Source organism: Petaurus breviceps, unplaced genomic scaffold, assembly GCF_028583685.1.
Source record: "Petaurus breviceps papuanus isolate PSGF00001 unplaced genomic scaffold, PetGlider_PUasm1.0 90879, whole genome shotgun sequence".
NCBI lineage: Eukaryota > Metazoa > Chordata > Mammalia > Diprotodontia > Petauridae > Petaurus > Petaurus breviceps.
Window position 1 is genome coordinate 14,954,345 of NW_027187368.1, and position 19,449 is coordinate 14,973,793.

The following is a 19,449-nucleotide window of genomic DNA, read 5'->3' on the forward strand; positions in this document are numbered from 1 at the left end:
CTAGTTCTGTGACTCTAGTGGCAAAAATGGTGACGACCTGGAGCCAGGAGTGGGGTAGGTGGGGAGGGTGGATGCAGTAAAACAGAGATGGTAGCCTGGCCTTGTGTCCACTAGGCTTTGAGGACGCACAGAGCGATGTAGCTGTAACATGTAGGAACACTCTGGCTAACCCTTTTCTCTCACTCCTGGGCACAGGTGCTTTTGTGTTGAATGCCTGGATGTGCTGGTTGGGGCAGGGACATCAGCCAGTGCCAAAGCACAAGAGCCCTGGAGCTGTTACATGTGCCAGCCTCAGCGGTGCTATGGGGTCTTACAACGGCGAAAGGACTGGAACATTCGCCTTCAGGAATTTTTCACCAATGACAAAGCTCAGGAATATGTAAGGTTTTTATGAGGTTTCTCATCCATGGCGTGCGCGCGCACACACACACACACACACACACACACACACGGTAATTGTCACAACACGTTTGGCCGGGTATAGTTTTTGAATCCTCAGGTCCCAGTTTTGACCCTGAAACTTCATGAGCTCTTAAAGGAGGCTAGGAATTCATATAGCCATTTACTGAATGGGTGTGTATGGGAGAAAGTAATCCAATCAACTGAATGTAACTCAATTCCCTTAACAATATTTTTCTGGGGACATAGTTTCAAAGGATAAAGTGTATTGTAGTTTGTAGAAAGAGAATACCCACAAACTTTTTGTCCTAAGATAAAGCATAGGATATTATACCCCTTCTACTTATGGAAGGGGCCTAGGGGTTAAATGACTTACCCAAGGTCATCTAGTCAATAGTATTGGTTTCTCTAACAGGGTTAGAAATTTGATCACTTTAGTTTCTGCTCTATGCTACCTCGGTTTCTTTGCAATAAAAAAAAAGGTAAATGTCATGAAAAAACTAGAAATATCCCACACCAATAGTTTGGTATCTTAGAGAAATGACAGTGACAGAAGCTGCATTCCTCTGACAAAATGATTCTGCCTCAGGATGAATTCTTGTGAGAAAGGACCTTATTTTCATATAAGATTACAAAACCATACAGCAATCTGGGACACTGAAAAATGGTGGCTTCCTGCAGCCGATTGTACTCTTATGTCATTTGATTGAACTCTTGCTCCAAAATCACAGATCTACTATTGCTTCCAGTTCTGAGTCCAGAATTTTAGAGTTCCAGATACAACCAAGGCTCTCTAGAAAGATTTCCATCTCAGAGTTTGGGGAACAATAAAAAAAATTTTTTTAAATTTTTTTAATTTAAATGCTTTTAACTGCTGATTTACATCATTCGTTTCTGCCAGATTTTGAGTTACAAATTTTCTCCCCGTTTTACCCCCACCCATCCCCCCAAAACAGCAGTCCCACAGGATATCCCCACCTCCAATCTGCTCTCCCCCATATAAAAATTTATTTTTAAAAAGATTACTTTTATAGAGCTAGAAAAAATATCAAAATTCATCTGGAAGAACAAAAAGTCCAGAATATTAAGGTAATTAATGAAAAGAAATGCTAGGGAAGGTAGCCTAGCCATATCAGATCTTAAATTGTATTATAAAGCAGCTGTCATCAAAACTACTTGATACTGGCTAAGAAATAGAGGGGTAGGTCAATGGAAAAGGTTAGGTACACAAGACACAGTAGTCAATGTAGAGTAATCTACTGTTTGATACACCCAAAGACCCCAGCTTCTGGGATAAGAACTCACAATTTGACAAAAACTACTGTGAAAACTGGAAAATAGTATGGCAGAAACTGGGCATAGACCAACGTCTGACACCAGATACCAAAATAAAGCCCAAATAGGTACATGATTTAGATAAAAAGGTTGATTCATAAAAATGAATAAATTAAGGGAGTAAGGAATAGTATATCTGTCAAATTTATGGAGAATGGAGGAATTTATGGCCAAACAAGAGATAGAAAACATTATGAAATGCAAAATGATTAATTTTTATTACATTAAATTGAAAAGTTTTTGCACAAACAAAGCTAATGCAACCAAGGTTAAGAGGGAAGCAGAAAACTGGGAAAGAATTTTTATAACTAGTGTCTCTGATAAAGGCCTCATTTTTTTTTTTCATGTTGAACATTAGTCATGTTGTAAAGAAGGATTATAACCAGTGGGCTGAACAATGGGGAAGAAGGGACAAAACAAAACATGAACGAGAGAGAGAAGACAGTCTGCTTCAATCTGCAGACTCTATAGTTCTCTGGATATAGTTCTCTGGATGTGGATATCCCTTTCCATTATGTAGTTTTTTGTAGTTGTCTTCTAACCTTGCATTGCTGAGAGGAGCCCAGTCTATCAAAGTTAGTCGTCACACGTACAATGTATCTGTAATTGTGTACAAAGTTCTCTTGGTTCTGCTCTCCTCACTCAGCATTAGTCTATATAAGTCTCTCCATGTTATTATGAAGTCTGTCTGCTTCTCATTTCTTATAGTACAATAGTATTCCATTACATTCATATACTACAACTTGTTTAGCCATTCCCCAATTGGTGGGCATCCCCTTGATTTCCAATTCTTTGCCACCACAAAAAGAGCTGCTATAAATATTTTTGTACATACGGGTCCTTTTCCCACTTCTGTGATCTTTGGGATACAGCCCTAGAAGTGGTATCCAGATTGCTCTCCAGAATGGTTGGATCAATTCACAACCACCAAAAATGCATCAGTGTTCCAATTTTCCCACATCCTTTCTAGCATTTATCATTTTCCTGTTTTGTCATCTTACCAATCTGACTGATGAGATGTGGTACCTCAGAGTTTTGATTTGCATTTCTCTAATTAACAGTGATTTAGAGCATTTTTTCATGTGCTTATAGATACCCTTAATTTCTTCCTCTGAAAACTGTACATATCCTTTGACCATTTATTGGTTGGGGAATGACTTGTATTCTTATAGATTTGACTCAATTCTCTGCATATTTTAGAAATTTAAAGGCCTCATTTCTAAAATATATAGAGAACTGAGTCAAACAAGAATATAAGTCATTCCCTAATTGATAAATGGTCAAAGGATGTGAACAGACAATATTCAGAGGAAGAAATTAAAGCTATCTATAGTCATGAAAAAATGCTCTAAATCACTATTGATTAGAGAAATGCAAATCAGAACAACTCTGAGGCACCACATCTCATCGGTCAGATTGGTAAGATGACAAAAGGAATTGTGAACTGATCTAACCATTTTGGAGAGCAATTTGAAACTATGCCCAAAGGGCTATAAAAATGTGCATACCTCTTTGAACCAATGATACCACTTCTAGGCCTGTATCCCAAAAGGATCATAAAAATGGGGAAAGGACCCACATGTACAAAGATAAATGCAGCAGCTTTTTTTGTGGTGACCAAGAACTGGAAATTCTGGGGATGCCCATCAATTGGGGAATGACTGAAAAAGTTGTGTTACATGTATGTAATGGAATACTATTGTGCTATAAGAAACGATGACCAAGTAGACTTCAGAAAAGCCTGGAAAACTTCTATGAACTGGTGGTTGACTGAAGTGAGCAGAATCAGGAGAACATTATACACAGTAACAGCCACAGTGTCTGACAGCTGATTTTGATAAGACTTCGCCTTTCTCAGCAATGCAAGGACCTAAAATAATTCTAAAAGACTCTTGATGGAAAATGCCATCCACATCCAGAGAAAGAAGTATAGAGTATGTTTGCAGAATGAAACAGACTATTTTCTTTTTCTGTTTTTTGTTTTTCTTTCTCATGGGTTCCCATTTGTTTAAATTCTTCTATATAGCATGACAAATTTGAAAGTATGTTTAATAGGAATGTATAGGTAGAGCCTATATCTGATTGCATGCTGTCTTGGGGAGGGAGAGGGGAGAGAGAAGAAAATGTAAAACTTATGGAAGTGAATGTTGAAAACTTGCAATAAATAAATTAACTTAAAAAAAAATTTCCTACAAGATTCCCTTCTCAGTAGCTTTGCCAGAACAGCTTTAAGAAGCAGCCTTCATAATGAATCCCAAACCTTTGACTGGTTCTCATCACATAGGCCTTTCATGGCAGGTTTCACATTTAAAAGATTACTGTGTGAACCAACAAGCAAATTGAATGGTCCCCATTGATCAATCTGAGAAACACAAGTTGTACAGTAGCTGTATCAGAATGTACCTCAGACTGAGAAAAGGCTATAACCATGAACTCTGGAAAGCAATCACAGACTGAGAAAAGGCGATAACCATAAACTCTGGAAAGCAATAGGTATACTGGGTTTGCCTGCCACACCCAATCAATCAATCAATAAACATTAATGCCAACTATGTGCCAGGCACTGTGCTAATCACCAGGAATCCAAAAAGAGGGCAAAAATAGTGCAAAATATGCACAGAGAAGAAAAACAAATTTATACATTGCCTTTGCCTAAAAAATCTGTCTCAATTTGTACCCTGTGGATCCATCATCACCTCTTTTTTTTTTTCTTTTTGGAAGGGGGAAAGTAGGGCAATTGGGGTTAAGTAACTTGCCCACAGTCACATGGCTAGCTTTTTTTGTGTTGTGTCTGAGGTCGAATTTGAATTCATGTTCTCCTGACTCCAGAGCCGGTGCTCTATTCACTGTGCCACCCAGCCGCCCCAATCCATCACCTCTTTGTCAGAAGTGGGTCGTGTTTTGTCATAAATGTTCTGGTATCAGGGTGAAAGGTTGAACTTTTTGGGCAGTTATCTGGTGACCTCTCTGGTCATCTGAGAAAAAGAGGGAAAAAATATTATCATAGATCAGTTATAGTAGTTTATTCACAGATATTTGTTCAGGAGGGTGGGTATATGATACTCAGTGAACAAGGGCAAGCTAGGAACACAAATTGTTATTGCTTTTCTTGGTGAACTGTCTCAAAACTTTTGAGTTGAACAATTAGCTATTAGTAGTGCTATCTGAGGGCCTGTTTCTTTGCTTATGTGGCAATAATTGAATAAACGACAAGGAATGTGACTGAGAATGTGACTGTGATTTTTTTTTTCTTTTTGGAGGGCAATTGGGGTTAAGTAACTTGCCCAAGGTCACATGGCTAGGTGTGTGTGTGTGTGTGTGTGTGTGTGTGTGTGTGTGTGTGTGTGTGTTAAATGTCTGAGGCCGGATCCGAACTCAAGTCCTCCTGACTCTGGGGCCTGCACTCTACTCACTGTGCCACCTAGCCGCCCTGAGAATATGATTTTTTAAAAAAAGGGGATCTTGTCACATAGAATATAGCTTGTTTCAGTCAGAAAAATAAATTCCAATGGTTGCTTAGTATCTGCTTCTTAATTATTTTGCTCTTGTCTTATTGGACAGGCAGTTCCAAAACTGTATCCAGCTGTCCCTGCATCAAGGAGACGACCAATCAGGGTCCTGTCCCTTTTTGATGGTATAGCTACAGGTGAGTCTTCTAAAAATGTTCCTGACCTATTTCCTCCTGAATCTGGGATGACAGTGAGGATGGTGGCCTGTCCATCTCCATTTCTGTGGTAGCAAGGCTCCTCTCTGGTCCTTTCCCACAATCCCAGTCTACAATTAATGGGTATGGGAGAAATGAGAAAAGTTTGTAATTTTTAAACTTCCTTTGTCCACAAAATGAAGGAAATATCTGAGACTATTTATGGTCTTGTGATGCAAATCAGGGAAGTGTAAAAATGGCCATTCCTGTTCTCAAGGATTTATATGAGTCCTTAATAGGTGGGATCTCTTTTAGCTTGCCTCTCAGAGGAGGTTTGATGGGAGAAGTTGGCACCTAGCTAGCCTGGAAGGAAGAATAAGAATTTTAACTACATTTAAGAAAATTTTAAAAATTATTAAACATGTAGCATGTTGTGTCCAAGATTCATGTGTGTTGGTAAAGAATCCTTATTTATGTTTTACTGGTTGGAAGGTATTTTTTGTACTAATAAATACTGAAAAACATATGAGATTCAAACAGTTTTTGTTTGTGGTTTAAAGCACTTCAAACTGCAGGGAATGAGATTAAAATGGAATCTGGTAGGTGTTGTACATAATCTGAGTCTTCAAAGAGGTGGGATCTTTCCAGGCTTGAGGGAGGACATCTCATGCAAAGCATGCTAGGAGTTGGAGTGCTTGGGGATTGGTGAATAGGTAGGGAACGGGCTTCCAGGTAATAATTAATAACAGCCTGACCTAGGCCTTTACAGTTTAGAGGAGGTAGAAGAAATAGAGCTCTTACATAATTAGAACACTTGACAAAGGCAAGAATTCTACTGGAAATGTGTGTGTATATTTAATACCCCCTTCATGCCATTTGTTCTCCTTTCACCTTAACCCCACACCAAACAAAGTTGCTTTTGATTTGACCTTGATCTGAACTCTCATAGTCCCCTCCATGGGGGTAATGGAACATTTGTTCTACCAGACCCTCCCAAACTGCAGGCTTAGCATTCCTAGTCCCCGGTAGACTAAATATTCTTATCTTTCAAGAAGAAGCTAGAGAAATGAAAAAAGAAGCAGCACTAGAGGGTTGATGGTTACTGAGCCCAGGATAACATATTTGACCTTTAGGGGACCATAGTTCAAGCTTTCCTACTTAAAATCCATGTGCTCTTGGGGCAGCCACACATTTCTCTGCTCTTTGGGAACGAGATAGCGTGGACTGTGTATATATCTGTGAGCCTTTCTAGCACCTCCATTTAATTAGTTCATAGCCAAACCATGAATGGAAATGTTCACATCTCTTGTGTCCAAAAGCTTCATTTACTTTATGTTTTCAAGGGTTGTTCCTTCTACTTACCCCACTGCCTCTATGTCCTAGTAGATAATTTCTTGAGTTGCAGATGTGAACCAATCCTCTAATGACCCTCCTTAATATTTGTTAAAGATGTGTCTCAGGTTGCCACTTGGTGACTTGATTCATGGTGAAAGTCTTTATATTCAGAGCTTATGCTTTTCTTGGATCTCTCTCATAATTTTTTATTGGGGGGCAAGTGAGCACCTTGTCATCTTTGCTTCCAGATGAGGCATCCAGGTATATATAAATTAGCCAACACTACCATCATATTATCCCACATAGCTCTATTTGGTTATCTTGGCCATATGAGGCTATAGATTCCTGTCCCTTGAGGGGCAAAAATAGAAAGTGAGTCCTTATTGCTTTCTTCTACCTTTGACAGGTTACTTAGTGCTAAAAGAATTGGGTATTAAGGTAGACAAGTACATTGCTTCAGAGATCTGTGAAGAATCCATTGCTGTTGGGACAGTCAAGCATGGAGGGATCATCAAATATGTTCATGATGTCAGGAACATCACAAAGCGCCAGGTGACTGAATGTTTTTTTCTCTTTCCCCTAAATGCGGCCCCCCCCACCCCTTCCAGGCTTAGGTCAATTTAGTGGCTACAGGTCTAGTTGGAGGATCTTTTGACTTGACTCTTATTCCACCTGTGTTTGGATATAGAAACTGACTACAGTTTTCTTTCTTGGCTTTCTTCTGAAAGGACATCTTCTGAAAGGTATCCCATCCTTCTTGGTATCTGTGTGGTATATATGTGTATACCCTACTTGATGGTGGAAAGACCACCTTTGTAGCTTGATTGGGGGAACAAAAGTCTTAGTTTTAGATACATAGAGGCATCTCTTAATTAAAATCTATGTGCATCAGTGGAATGAGAATCTAGTAGGAAGACAGTATCTCTTGTATATGACAGCCTACCTTGTCCCTTACATTGCCACCATTCCTAGTGCATACCCTCATTGCCTTATGCCTTGACTACTACGGAAGCCTCCCGGTGGGATCTGCCTGCCTCAAGTCTCTCCCCACTCCAATTCATTGTCTTTTTAGCTGCTAAAATAATTTTCTTAAAACACAGGACAGATCATATCACCACTTCCCCCCCTCCCGCAATAAACTCTTGAGGCTTCTTATTGCTTCCAAGATCAAATACAAAATGCTGTATCATATTCAATATTCAATATTCATAGGTGGCACAGTGAATAGAGCACTGGCCTTGGAGTCAAGAATTCAAATCCGGCCTCAGACACTTAACACAAAACTAGCCGTGTGACCTTGGGCAAGTCATTTAACCCCAATTGCCCTACCTCCCCCCCTCCAAAAAGCAAAAAAAAAAACAAAAACAAAAAAAATTCAAAACCCTTCATAATCTAGTACCCCTCCCACCTCCCCTTTTAGTGTTTTATTACCTTATTCCCTAAAATGTACTCTGATCCAATCAATAACCTCCTGGTTGTTTCATGAATAAGGCACTCCATCTCTGGGCATTTTCTCTGGATGTGTCCCCCATGCCTGGAATGCTTTCCCTCCTCCTCATTGATTACTGACCTTTAAGTCTAAACTAAAATCCCACCTTCTACAGGAAACCTTCTCCAACCCCTCTTAATTTCAGTGTCTTCTCTTTCAGTTATTTTCTATTTATAGTGTAATATAGCTTGCTTGTATATGTTTATTTGGTTGTTCCCTCCTATCGCCCTCCCCCCATTAGATTGTAAGTTCCTTGAGGGCAGGGACTACCTTATGTACCAATGTTTTGCACAGTGCCTGTCACATAGTAGGCATTTAATTAATGTTTACTGATTGATCAGTAGTATCATTTGTCATCTTAGAGGAAAGAACATTATGTCTCTTCCTGAAATGGAATGTGGCAGGCAAACCCAGTGTGGTTATTGCTTTTTGAGTTTATGGTTATTGCCTTTTCTTTTTATTTATTATTTTTAGTTTACAAGATTCAATTCCACAATCTCTTAAGTTTCAAATTTCCTCCCTTTCCTTCCCCCTTCTCCCTCCCCCTACCCCCCCATAGCGGCATGTAGTCAAATATAGGTTCTACAAATACCTTCACATTGAATGTTGTAAAGGATTATTGGTTATCACCTTTTCCTAGTCTGTTGAGTGTATTATATTATAGCTGCAGTACATGACTTGTTTGTTTCTCAGATTGATGAATGGGGACCATTCGATTTGCTTATTGGTGGAAGTCCATGCAATGATCTTTCAAATGTGAATCCTGCCAGGAAGGGCCTGTATGGTGAGAACCATTATTTCTGGGTTTTCTGAGGAATTTGAGAGCTTTCCCAAGGGAGTGAGTTTCATGGGGAGAAAATCCAATGGTTTGGGGTTCATTACAAAGTCTGCCCTCTTGAACCTATCCTGGCAAAGATACTGAAAGGGCAATCTTGTGAGGATCTTTTTTTTTTTTAAATAAAATTTTATTACCCTTAAGAGATTTGCTACCTGTGTTCCCTAGGTCAAATTTCTTTTAAAAAAAGAAAGATATATTTTTGTTTTGTTTTTAAATTGCTTCGATATAAAAATGAATATTTTTAGAAAAATGATGTTTTTTGCATCACTAAAATTTCCCCCAGTATTCCCCACTTGCCAGAGAGCCACTCCATATAATGGAACATCTTTAATGAAAAAAAGTCAGCGTAATTAATCAATGTATCAAAAAAAAGTCTGAAAATATGTGCAATGTACTTCTGCAGATTCCAGATACCTCTGCAAAGAATTGGAGTGGCAGATGCATCTTCTGTGTCATTTGGAGCCATGCATGTTCTCTGTATTTTTGCTCTTGATTGATTTGTGGTTGAAATCTTTCAGTTTTCGTTTTTATGGTAGTCATGGTGTATATTTGTTTCTTTGCTGTGCTTACTTCATTTACTCTGTATCACTTTTGTGATGGTAAAGAATTGGAAAGTAGAGGCTCATTCACTGAATGGGAGAAATCATTAAATAAAATATGGCACTTGATTTAAAGGACAAATACATTAAAAAATATGAAAATTTAAACAATGTCCCATACCTGTGGACCAGAAACTAAATATGCTCCAAATATTATAGTATCTTAAATTCCTAAAGAAAAAAAAATACCACATTGCAAGAAGATAGACACTATAAATTTGGACTAATCTGAAGAAAAGGGAAAATACAGATTTGAACAAATTCTTGTGAGGTATTGCAGAATGATATATCCTCTTACACTTGGACATTAGTTACTTCTGTATAGAATATTGGAAATGGAAGAAACCATGTATTTCATATTGTTATTTTGTAGGTGAAGAAACCTAGTGCCTAGGAGGAAGGCTAAGACTCACATAGCAAATCAGTGGCAAGCCTGGGCAAAGGTTATTTTCCTTTTTTGGCCTTATTTACTCTCTTTTTGGCCAGAATTTGATTTATATTTGTTTTGACCAGAGCAGTAAGATAAGTCCTAGATATGAAAGAGTCAGGAGTCAAAGGGTCTTTTCTTAAGTCAAAAGAAGTAGAAGAAGTTTTACAAACTGTTCTGGTTCCAAATTTTATAGTTTCCTATTAAAATATTTACAATTAACATTTATACAGCAAAGGGAAAGAGACAACATAGAAAAGTTTGCTACATTGGTATACAATTACAGGTTCTTAAGAATGGAGGGTACATCACTGAGTCTACCATATACTATACCAAAACATGGTGGGATCTGAAGTTGGAAGGATTGGCATCCAGGGACTTTCTCTATCCTGATTTCCCTATTTTGTCTCTCATCTATCCACAACAGAGGGCACAGGAAGGCTCTTCTTTGAATTCTACCATTTACTCAACTACACCCGCCCCAAAGAAGGAGATGAGCGCCCTTTCTTCTGGATGTTTGAGAATGTTGTGGCCATGAGGGTCAATGACAAGAGGGACATCTCAAGATTTTTGGAGGTGAGTGATCTCATTGCTTAGGAGAAAGGATCATGGGATAGGATTATGAACTATCCCCAGTCTGGGGTCAGGGCAATGTTACCAGGGATCCCATATCAGATTTAAAGTACCACAGGTACATTACTTCGCCTAAAGGATGCTGGATCTGCCCTAAGCTGCTTTTGGTTTTTAATTACTATTCTAAAGTTGTACCAAGATTATTTCCAGAATACCAGAATCTACTTTCTTACCTCAAAGAGGTGCTTTTCATCTTGGAGAATAGAAGCTTAAAATCCTTCTAAGAATGACTTTATTTATCCTCTGTCTCACCGTATACCCATAATTTTTCAGATGAAATGTGGGGTGGGGAGAGGAATATGTTGTTACTTTAAATCTTTTCTGAGATCCCTCCAACCCTACCCTCTCCCTGCAGGACAAAAATAATCTAGCTTTTTTCCCCTGGCCATATAGTTATAGCTATCTTTAGAATACTGCCCAGGCCTTTGTCCTGTGTGGCACTACGGTTAATAATCACTATTAATGATTCTAGGTTGGAGAGTAGTTGTGGCCCTGGAGGTAGCAGCTGAGGCCTCAGTACTTAACCCCTAAGGCTTTTATTCTCTAGAGACAATCCATTTAACCTCTGTGTTTTGGTTTCCCCTACAAATATGTTATGAATTAGATGTCATCATTTCCATGTCAGATCCCTAGTTAGCCCAGTTTATGTCAGTTCTGTGTTGATATTTGGTTCTCTTTCTTTTTTTTTTTTTAATTTCCATTGATCTGCAGTGTAACCCAGTAATGATTGATGCCATCAAAGTTTCAGCTGCACACCGAGCCCGCTATTATTGGGGCAACCTTCCTGGGATGAACAGGTAACTAACCACCTCCTGGCTTTTCAGGTTTTGTATATCTACTCCCTAGGGCCCTGATAATAGACTTTTTACTGGGCCCCCTGATTGGAAAGTGTTACAAGGAACACTAATACACAAATGTGTTTCTCTCTGCCCCCTCACCCCCCATTTTAGGTGACTTGAAGAGTGTTTCACTTCTTCAATAGGATGGGTCAGACAGGAGTGACATCGGAGAGACCACATCACATCCTTTGTGTGGGTCCTGAGTTTTATAGAGATAGAAAGAGTGGTTATTCCTCAGCCCACTTTAGTAAACCAAGAGTTTCCTCTTGGTGGCAGGTCACCTTGCATCTGTTATCCATTTAATTTCCCTGCTTATTATAAGACTATGTTGGCTTCTCATGAGAAAGTTTCCTGTATGACTATGTTTCTGAGATGCATAGGTTACCAAGAGCTTCTTAGGGCATTCCATGGATGGGAGTTTTATGTTTTTTTGGTGGCTTCATTTTACCCTGATTCTAACATCCTAGTTTTCCTTATTTTTGAAAAGTAAGAATCCTATTCCCAATTTTATAAGTGATATGGCAACATGGGAAAAGCTCTTCTTAGTGACTTTTTAAGCCATGACAGTAAACCTTCCAGTGAATTGGTAAGGTAGGGCCTTTAGGATTTTTATTAGTCTAATAAGATTTTTTTCCAGTAGGAGATTATGAGTTTGACCCTTTATAAAGGTCAATAGTTCTCTTCTTGGATCAATGAGATATAGTTGCAGGGTTTTGTTTTTGAAGTTTGAGAGACTTCCTTACCCTCCATATGTAGTTCTGTGCAGGCAGAATGAACAGACTAGTAAGATGAGCTTATATATGACAACTTATTGAAATCTGTCTTAGCTCCTTCAGGCATTTTTGAAAAATAAATTGGGGGGGGGGGAATGGGGAGAGGATTCCTTACTGATTTATCAGATGAGTATATTTTACATCAAACTATCATGGCCCCAGGTGAATAGGTTCAGAAGTGAGTCAGTCTCTCTTGTCACTCCATAGGACTTTGTCTTCTTTACCATCAGTGAATATGTAAGTTATAATTCTTGCTCTGAGTGGAATTTTTGAATAGGGGAGAGACTCAAAGATCACAATAATTTGAAATTGAATATAGATAATGTCCTGTGCTTATAATGCCTATCCTGCCTCTGACTTTCAAGTACATTGTGTTCATCTGGCAATGTGATGTTGCTGAATATGAAGCACGGTAGTTGTGAGGATCACATTGGTCATGTTGGAGAGAAAAAATGAGCATCTGCTAAACATTATCACAATTATCTTTGGATATTTATAGCTGAAGGCCTATTTTTTATTGAGATTCAACAAAGCAAGTTCCTACTGTGTGCCAAGTACTTGGCCACAAGGTAAAATGGGCCCTTCCCTTAGTCAGCTTACCTTTTAGTGGTGTATAGACTTATTCCTTCTAACTCTAGAAGGCTATATTCCACTTAGCGGGCATAATGCAGAAAGATTCAGATTTTTGACTCCACTATATAACATTGGTCTTGCCTCTGAAGGTAGTGATCTTCTTGTTACTAGAAATAGCAAACTCCAACAAGTGGATATGATTCTAGAAGTGAGAATTTGGAAGACTAGCAGGGTTGAAGGACCCTTTCTGGTCCTTTGTTGTTTGGGAGTTTCTGGAGAAGGACATTCATAGTATGAAGGCTTATATTCTCTGCTCCCACAAAAGGGAAGGGTGTTAAGTGAACTTTATTTTTGTTTTTGGAGCTATGTAACTATTGAGAACTAGGTGCAGAGTCCTTTGTTAGCCTTGTAGAGAAAGGGGCCTGACTTGATAGATGTCTGATGCTGTAATCCCTGAATTGATAGAATACCCTTTCTTAGACTTGTATCTGTGATTTCTTGCTGTTAAATCTTGCTTGTAGTAGCTGTCCAGTAGGAATCTCTTCAATTAGAATTTTGAATAAGTAGTATGTGGTCACTGAACTCTTATAGTATATATAAACAATGCCTAATTTTGGGGATTGACTCCTTAATAATAATCAACTCAGGATTGAAAATTTTCTGGAAATTAGTCATTGCAACATAGTTTGGTTGGGATCATATAACTGGGCTTCTATATTTCCTGGACATATGTAGATATTTGAGGTAATTTTCTATTATCCTGTCAGCATTTAGGTGAAATAACTGAGGCCCTGAGTAAAGAGAGTGATTTATTTACCATGATTCGGTATGAGAACCAGGGTCTTATAAACTGACCTTTTATGTCAAACTATTCCCTATGGCATTGGGCTTTATTAAGAACTCTGGACATTTCCTTTCCTATCTGCACACATCAATAGGATTCTCTCCTGCATTGTGGTATGGACAAAGTTGCTTCTCATCTCTGTACCATGAGATGTTTGCTTCATGAACTTTTGTTCTAAATCCTGGATTCCTTTCACTGCACTACATTTCTTTCATCTTAAGTCTCTTTTAGTGCATAGTCTTAAAACTGTAGCCAGGGAGCTTTTCTCAATTTCGGTATGCTCTATGTAACAAGTGATCATGAAATTTCTTGAATACCTCCAGACAGAGTTTCGATGATGCTGAGGCAGCCCAGTCTAGATCTGTCCAGCTCTAATATTCATTATTTGCCTCTTCTCTTTAGTCTTTCAAATGACTGAATGAAACCATCAGTTGTGTGTGGGGCTCAACTCTTCCCCCTCCCCCAAAGTCCCTTCTCCTATCCTAATGACTAGTCATTCTCCACACATGCCTCTTATAAAAGCTGCTACTAAGGCCAGTCCTTTGGTATGTTCTCATCTTCTTTTAGAGCCTCTGCTTCTATTCATGAAGCTTTTGGGCTGCCTCATCAAATTGTTTCATTGATTGCTACTCTCAACACTATTTGAGTCTCTATAAGGACCACTGGCTTAGAAGGCAGTTGGAATCAGAGTAGATTCATTTGTGGATTGTAGAACATAATGAGTTTTGGCTGTTCCCAGGCCGGTGATAGCATCAAAGACCGATAAGCTCGAGCTTCAGGACTGCCTGGAGTACAGTAGGATAGCGAAGGTAAGCTTGTTCTGGAACAAATGTCCTCTTCATTTTGAATGCCTGTGTGCCATTGCACAAGGGTCTAAGGATTTGATATGTAAGGGTCCTTTCCCTCAGGAAAGGGATATCCCATTGGACTCCTTCATGTGAAGTCCTTGTTTTTTACCCAATGCCCTTCCTGTTTTTTTCTATGCTCTCTAGAAGTCTGGCCAGACTTATGCGATATATTTCATGTGATCTCCCCTTTTTTTGGCCTCCAGATGAATAATTTCTGGAGACTAACCAACTTCTGCTTTTGAATTGTCACATGGAACCATCCTGAAGACCAGAAACCCTAAGCTGCTTTTTCTTTCTCTTCTATCTGAGAAGATAAAGGAAATGGCTTAACATAGCCTAAGGGGTTGGCTGCTCCAGTAAATTGGATCAGTTTAGAGTTCTGTTGCTTGTGACTGACTTGCCTGGCTTTCATCCTCTTTTCTCCCTGATCTTCAGTTGTCCAGACAATATCTTTGCCCTCTCCTCACCATTATCCGAATCAAAGCTTTGTCTTCCACTTGGATTAGACCTTCTTTCACTCACATACTGACCCTGTAGCTTTCTTTGTTCATTACCTGATGTTTTTGTTCCCCAGTTAAAGAAAGTACAGACAATAACAACTAAGTCGAACTCCATCAAACAGGGGAAAAATCAGCAATTCCCTGTTATCATGAATGGCAAAGAAGATATATTATGGTGCACAGAGCTAGAAAGGTGAGCAGATTTGGGGTAGAAGGGCCAGAGAGAAACAGAGAAAGTGGGCTGGAGTGGGGTGAGGTACAGATGAAATGATAGAATTGGTGATTTCTTAACCCACTCTTTTGTGACTGACAAATTGTGTTGCTTAACACAATGGTTTTAAGAAAATTCAGCTACTTGACACGTTTCTTGTCTATCTGTTCCTGGGCTTCCCTTTTCTCATTTCCCCACTCACTATTTCATTCAACTTATTTTTTTTCTGTGACTATGCTTGACTCAGGAGGTATAATGGGATCTCAGGTCTTGGAGAACTTTTCCTAACTGGGAGGACAAGGCATATTCTACAATACATATTGGGATGTGTGTTTAATTAGATTGATACTTCCTAGGAGCTAGGCCTCATGCAAGGTAGGTAGACTTGAAGGTTTTAAAGGATGAGGTGGAAATGTTGCAATAATCAAAGTACAGTAATATTTAATTTTTGCTTCAAGTATACAAAGGGAGAATATCAAGTAATGTTAAGCCCTATTCTCCATTTGATCTCATGGAAGACATGATCAACGTGTTAAATGGTTTGCTGGCTTCCCATTTGGAAGAGACCAAACACAGATTTCCAAGATACCAGCAATTTTGCATCTTTGCTGATTTCTTGATTATCATTCACTATGTGTTTTTCAGAGGGAAGATGGAGTTAGGTACTAGGAAAGGTACATATTTTCACTATTCATTACTACATTAAAGCTAGGCAGATCTCTAGGCTTTTGATCACATAATGCCTGTCTTGGATCTGGCTCAGAGCAGTAGGTGATCTCTCCTTCTCATGTCTGGTGGTAGTGATCTTATAGAAGTGTTTATTCCAACAACATTATTTTATAGTTAAGGAGGCTTATGCCCTCAAAGTGTAAATGACCTGCCCACTGCGATAAGCATTACATTTTTTTTTTTGTATCTCCAAATTCTCTCCTACCTCCTTCTTCATTCTCCCATTGAGAAAGCTAGAAAAATGAAAACCATTGTAAATGTGTTTGCAACTACTTTGTTTGTAGTTAAGTAAAACATTTCTCCATTAACCTGTCCAAAAAGCCTCAATCTGTACTAAGTCCACTTCTCTGTCTGGAAGTGGGTAGTGTGTTTCATCATGCATTATACATTTCACAACTGGATCCCAGATACCCTGACTCCATATGATAACTCTTATCTTTAGTATTGTTAAACAGATGCAATCACAAGTTGACCTTCGGTATTCCTAGCCATATAACTTAATGGATGCTATTGTGTGCTACTGGTGAGGTGGTTGGGGTGACATAGTATAGTACATAGAATCCTGGACCTGGAGTCAGAAATATCCGAGTTGAAATCTAGCCTCAGATAATTACTAGTTGTGTGACCCTGGACAAGTCACTTAATCTCTGTTTGTCTCAGCTTCCTCATCTATAAAATGGGGATAATGATAGTACCTTACCTTCCAGGGCTGTTATGAGGATCAGATGACATAATAGCCAAAGCACTCAGTACAGTGCCTGGCATATACTAAGTGTTACATAAATGTTAGTTTTCATCATCATTATCTATAAAGTGCTTTGCAAAACTTAAAAGGGACAATGCTAGTTGTTAGCTATTATTGGTATAGGATAATGATGACTAGGGGTGTGATGGGGAGTTAGGTGCAGGTTCATACTGAGTTATCTGTAAAATTGAGTTGGCTTTCAATTGCAATTTTAAACTTGTGTTTTGTGTCAAGATGGGGCTAATTCAATTTTGGGAATTTTAGTATAGATGTACATTAAAGTACCCCTCCCTTTACTTTAACTATGGTCTTATCCCAAGAAAATTTGGCTCCAGCCTTGGGGGAATAAATTTTGCTGCCTCTCATGTCCCCATATTTTGCCTTGTTCCTGCTCCCAGAATTTTTGGCTTTCCTGTCCATTACACCGACGTGTCAAACATGGGTCGAGGTGCTCGCCAGAAGTTGCTGGGCAGATCCTGGAGCGTCCCTGTTATCCGGCATCTTTTTGCCCCACTGAAGGACTACTTTGCCTGTGAATAACACATGGGCTGGAACTGACAGGTGGAAGGGGATTTTGGCCATTGGAAGAGGGTAACATTGGGGAAGAACCATGACCAGGGATGGCAGAACTTCTGGGTTCTTCTCCCCCTCTCAACTTCCCCTCGCAAGTTCTAGTCTCTGCTATTCTTCGATTTTGTTGCTGTGATGAATAAGGTCAGACTAAGACCTAAACCATCAGTCATTACATGTACCTCAGACTTTTCCCCATTTGCTCAGTGGGACTCTTGTTTTTGAGGCACACTCCTTCAGAAGACCTGTGCAAACCGTTTCTCTGAAGCCTACAGACAAGTCCTACCACTTGATTGTGGCCACTGGGAGGGGCAAGATTGGTGCTTCTGTCCTTTTTTTTTTAACTACACTTGAAATAGAGATTTTTTAGTGTTTTTTTTTTCCCCTTACAAAATGATGGCTAAAGTTTGTAGGAATAAGGTGTCACGTCTTATTAGGTCATATTCTGAAGCAACAAGACAACACAAGATTGTCATAAAAAAATTTTTTTTTTGGTTTGTTGCTCCTTGTTCAGTGAAATATAATCCTGGTGGGAAAGATACAAATGTAGCTGAATGAAACTACTGACAGACTGACTTATATACAGATGTAACTGAAAGAAACTGAGCAGCATATGATGGTTTTTCTAGTAATTAGTAACAATAATTTGTATGTTCTCCTTTAGCCCAATATTTTCTACTTCATTAAAATAAAAAAAAGAAAAAGAATAAAAACTCCCTCACCCTAAAAATAAAAATCAAGAATTAATGATTTTGGAAAGCTCGGGTGCAAGTTGATGCCCGTGTAACACCTCCAGGCATTTTGGAAAGTGATGAATCCAGCAGGGCTGGTTTCAACACATTTCCAGTGCATTTCAAGAAAATCGTCAGCACAAACTAAACCCAAATTATTGTCCTGCTACTACTGCAAGATAGCTCTAAAAAGGGGGATATGGGGAAGACAGAAGGGCTGGAACAGTAAACACACATTCATTCTTTGTCAGAAGTTTGGGCACCTTGTCTCCTGTGTGATATTGCAGTCAAAGGCCCAAGACTGAACAGGCAGCTAAGTGAATATGTGCCTTGAAGTGTACGTTATGGCTCTCTAGGCTGCTAACCTCCCTGTAGCTTCAGCTCTCACCACTCCCTCTCCCAAAAATATGGTGGAGGAAGAAAAGTCCTTTTCTTCTCCTTACTCAGGTGGCACTTTGCTTAGTAACTGCTGGGTGCATTGTTTGTAGTTTCAGAGGTTGATGGCATGATAACCCCCCAGTCTTGTATTTGCATCACCTTCCTCTGGACAGTGGTCATGTTTAGGGTTCAAATGCACATTTTTTTTGTTTGTTTTTTTTCATCTAAAAGATGGAAAGTCTGTAATAACCCTGAGGCTTCCTCCAGAAAATTTTTATCTGCCATGACACCTGTCTTTTAATTCTGTGTAGGAACCTTTTTAAGGGGAGGAAGCATTTGGGGAAGCAGCATTTCAGAAATGCTATTGTAATGGTTTTAAGGCCTTTTACTCTTACTGGTGCTATTTTGTAGAATAAGGACATTACTGTTGAAAGTTTTTCTATCCTTTTTTTATGTTTGTGTTTCATAATTTTTTTTTTTTTGTAACAGCCAAATAACAAATGAAAAACTGCCTTGTTTAAAGTTCCCAGGTTTTAGAATGGAAATTGATGAATGCCTAGAGTTTACCTTATTATAATGGTTTAATTAAAAATCAGTATTTCTCTGTGGCCTCCTTTTGTTCTTTTTATTAAATGTCATATAAGGGGAAGATGCTTGAGGGTGACTTACTCTTCAGACAAGATGAGAGGGAAAGAAGGGTTATGGCACTAAACTTCTGGGAAGCCAAGACACATTTCCATTAGGTGTCTCTCCCTCATGGAGAAATGCTTCTGACTTCTGTTTCTCTGTGTCTTCCATCTCCCTTCCTCAGAAACCAAACAATTAAAAACCACAGGCACATACGTTTATCACAGATGAGCAAATGGAGGAACATGGAATGTTGCCCCTTTCATGAAAAGAAATGATGAGTGTGGGATCTCTGTCACAGCCTCACTGAAGGTCTTCAAGAGGATGCAGCGGTCACCATCTTCCATCTTTTAGGTGCTGTGTAGGGGGTTATCTGCTGAGGG

At 39.1% G+C, this 19,449-nt stretch overlaps 1 protein-coding gene across 6 annotated transcripts in view; it reads left to right on the forward strand.

Moving 5' to 3' along the window:
• The window catches only part of DNMT3B (DNA methyltransferase 3 beta), a 70,723-nt gene extending 51,676 nt beyond the window's left edge, over positions 1 to 19,047 (forward strand). For 5 of the 6 annotated variants that reach the window (XM_069073931.1, XM_069073932.1, XM_069073933.1 and 2 more), the window contains 9 exons: positions 196 to 379; positions 5,296 to 5,380; positions 7,119 to 7,264; positions 8,895 to 8,985; positions 10,493 to 10,641; positions 11,410 to 11,495; positions 14,467 to 14,536; positions 15,150 to 15,268; positions 17,159 to 19,047. In XM_069073931.1, the coding sequence (XP_068930032.1) occupies positions 196 to 379; positions 5,296 to 5,380; positions 7,119 to 7,264; positions 8,895 to 8,985; positions 10,493 to 10,641; positions 11,410 to 11,495; positions 14,467 to 14,536; positions 15,150 to 15,268; positions 17,159 to 17,300 (1,072 nt within the window). In that variant the 3' untranslated portion in view covers positions 17,301 to 19,047. The remainder of the gene's footprint in view (positions 1 to 195; positions 380 to 5,295; positions 5,381 to 7,118; positions 7,265 to 8,894; positions 8,986 to 10,492; positions 10,642 to 11,409; positions 11,496 to 14,466; positions 14,537 to 15,149; positions 15,269 to 17,158) is intronic. The other variant, XM_069073935.1, reaches the window with a different exon arrangement.
• The last annotated feature ends 402 nt before the right edge of the window (positions 19,048 to 19,449 follow it).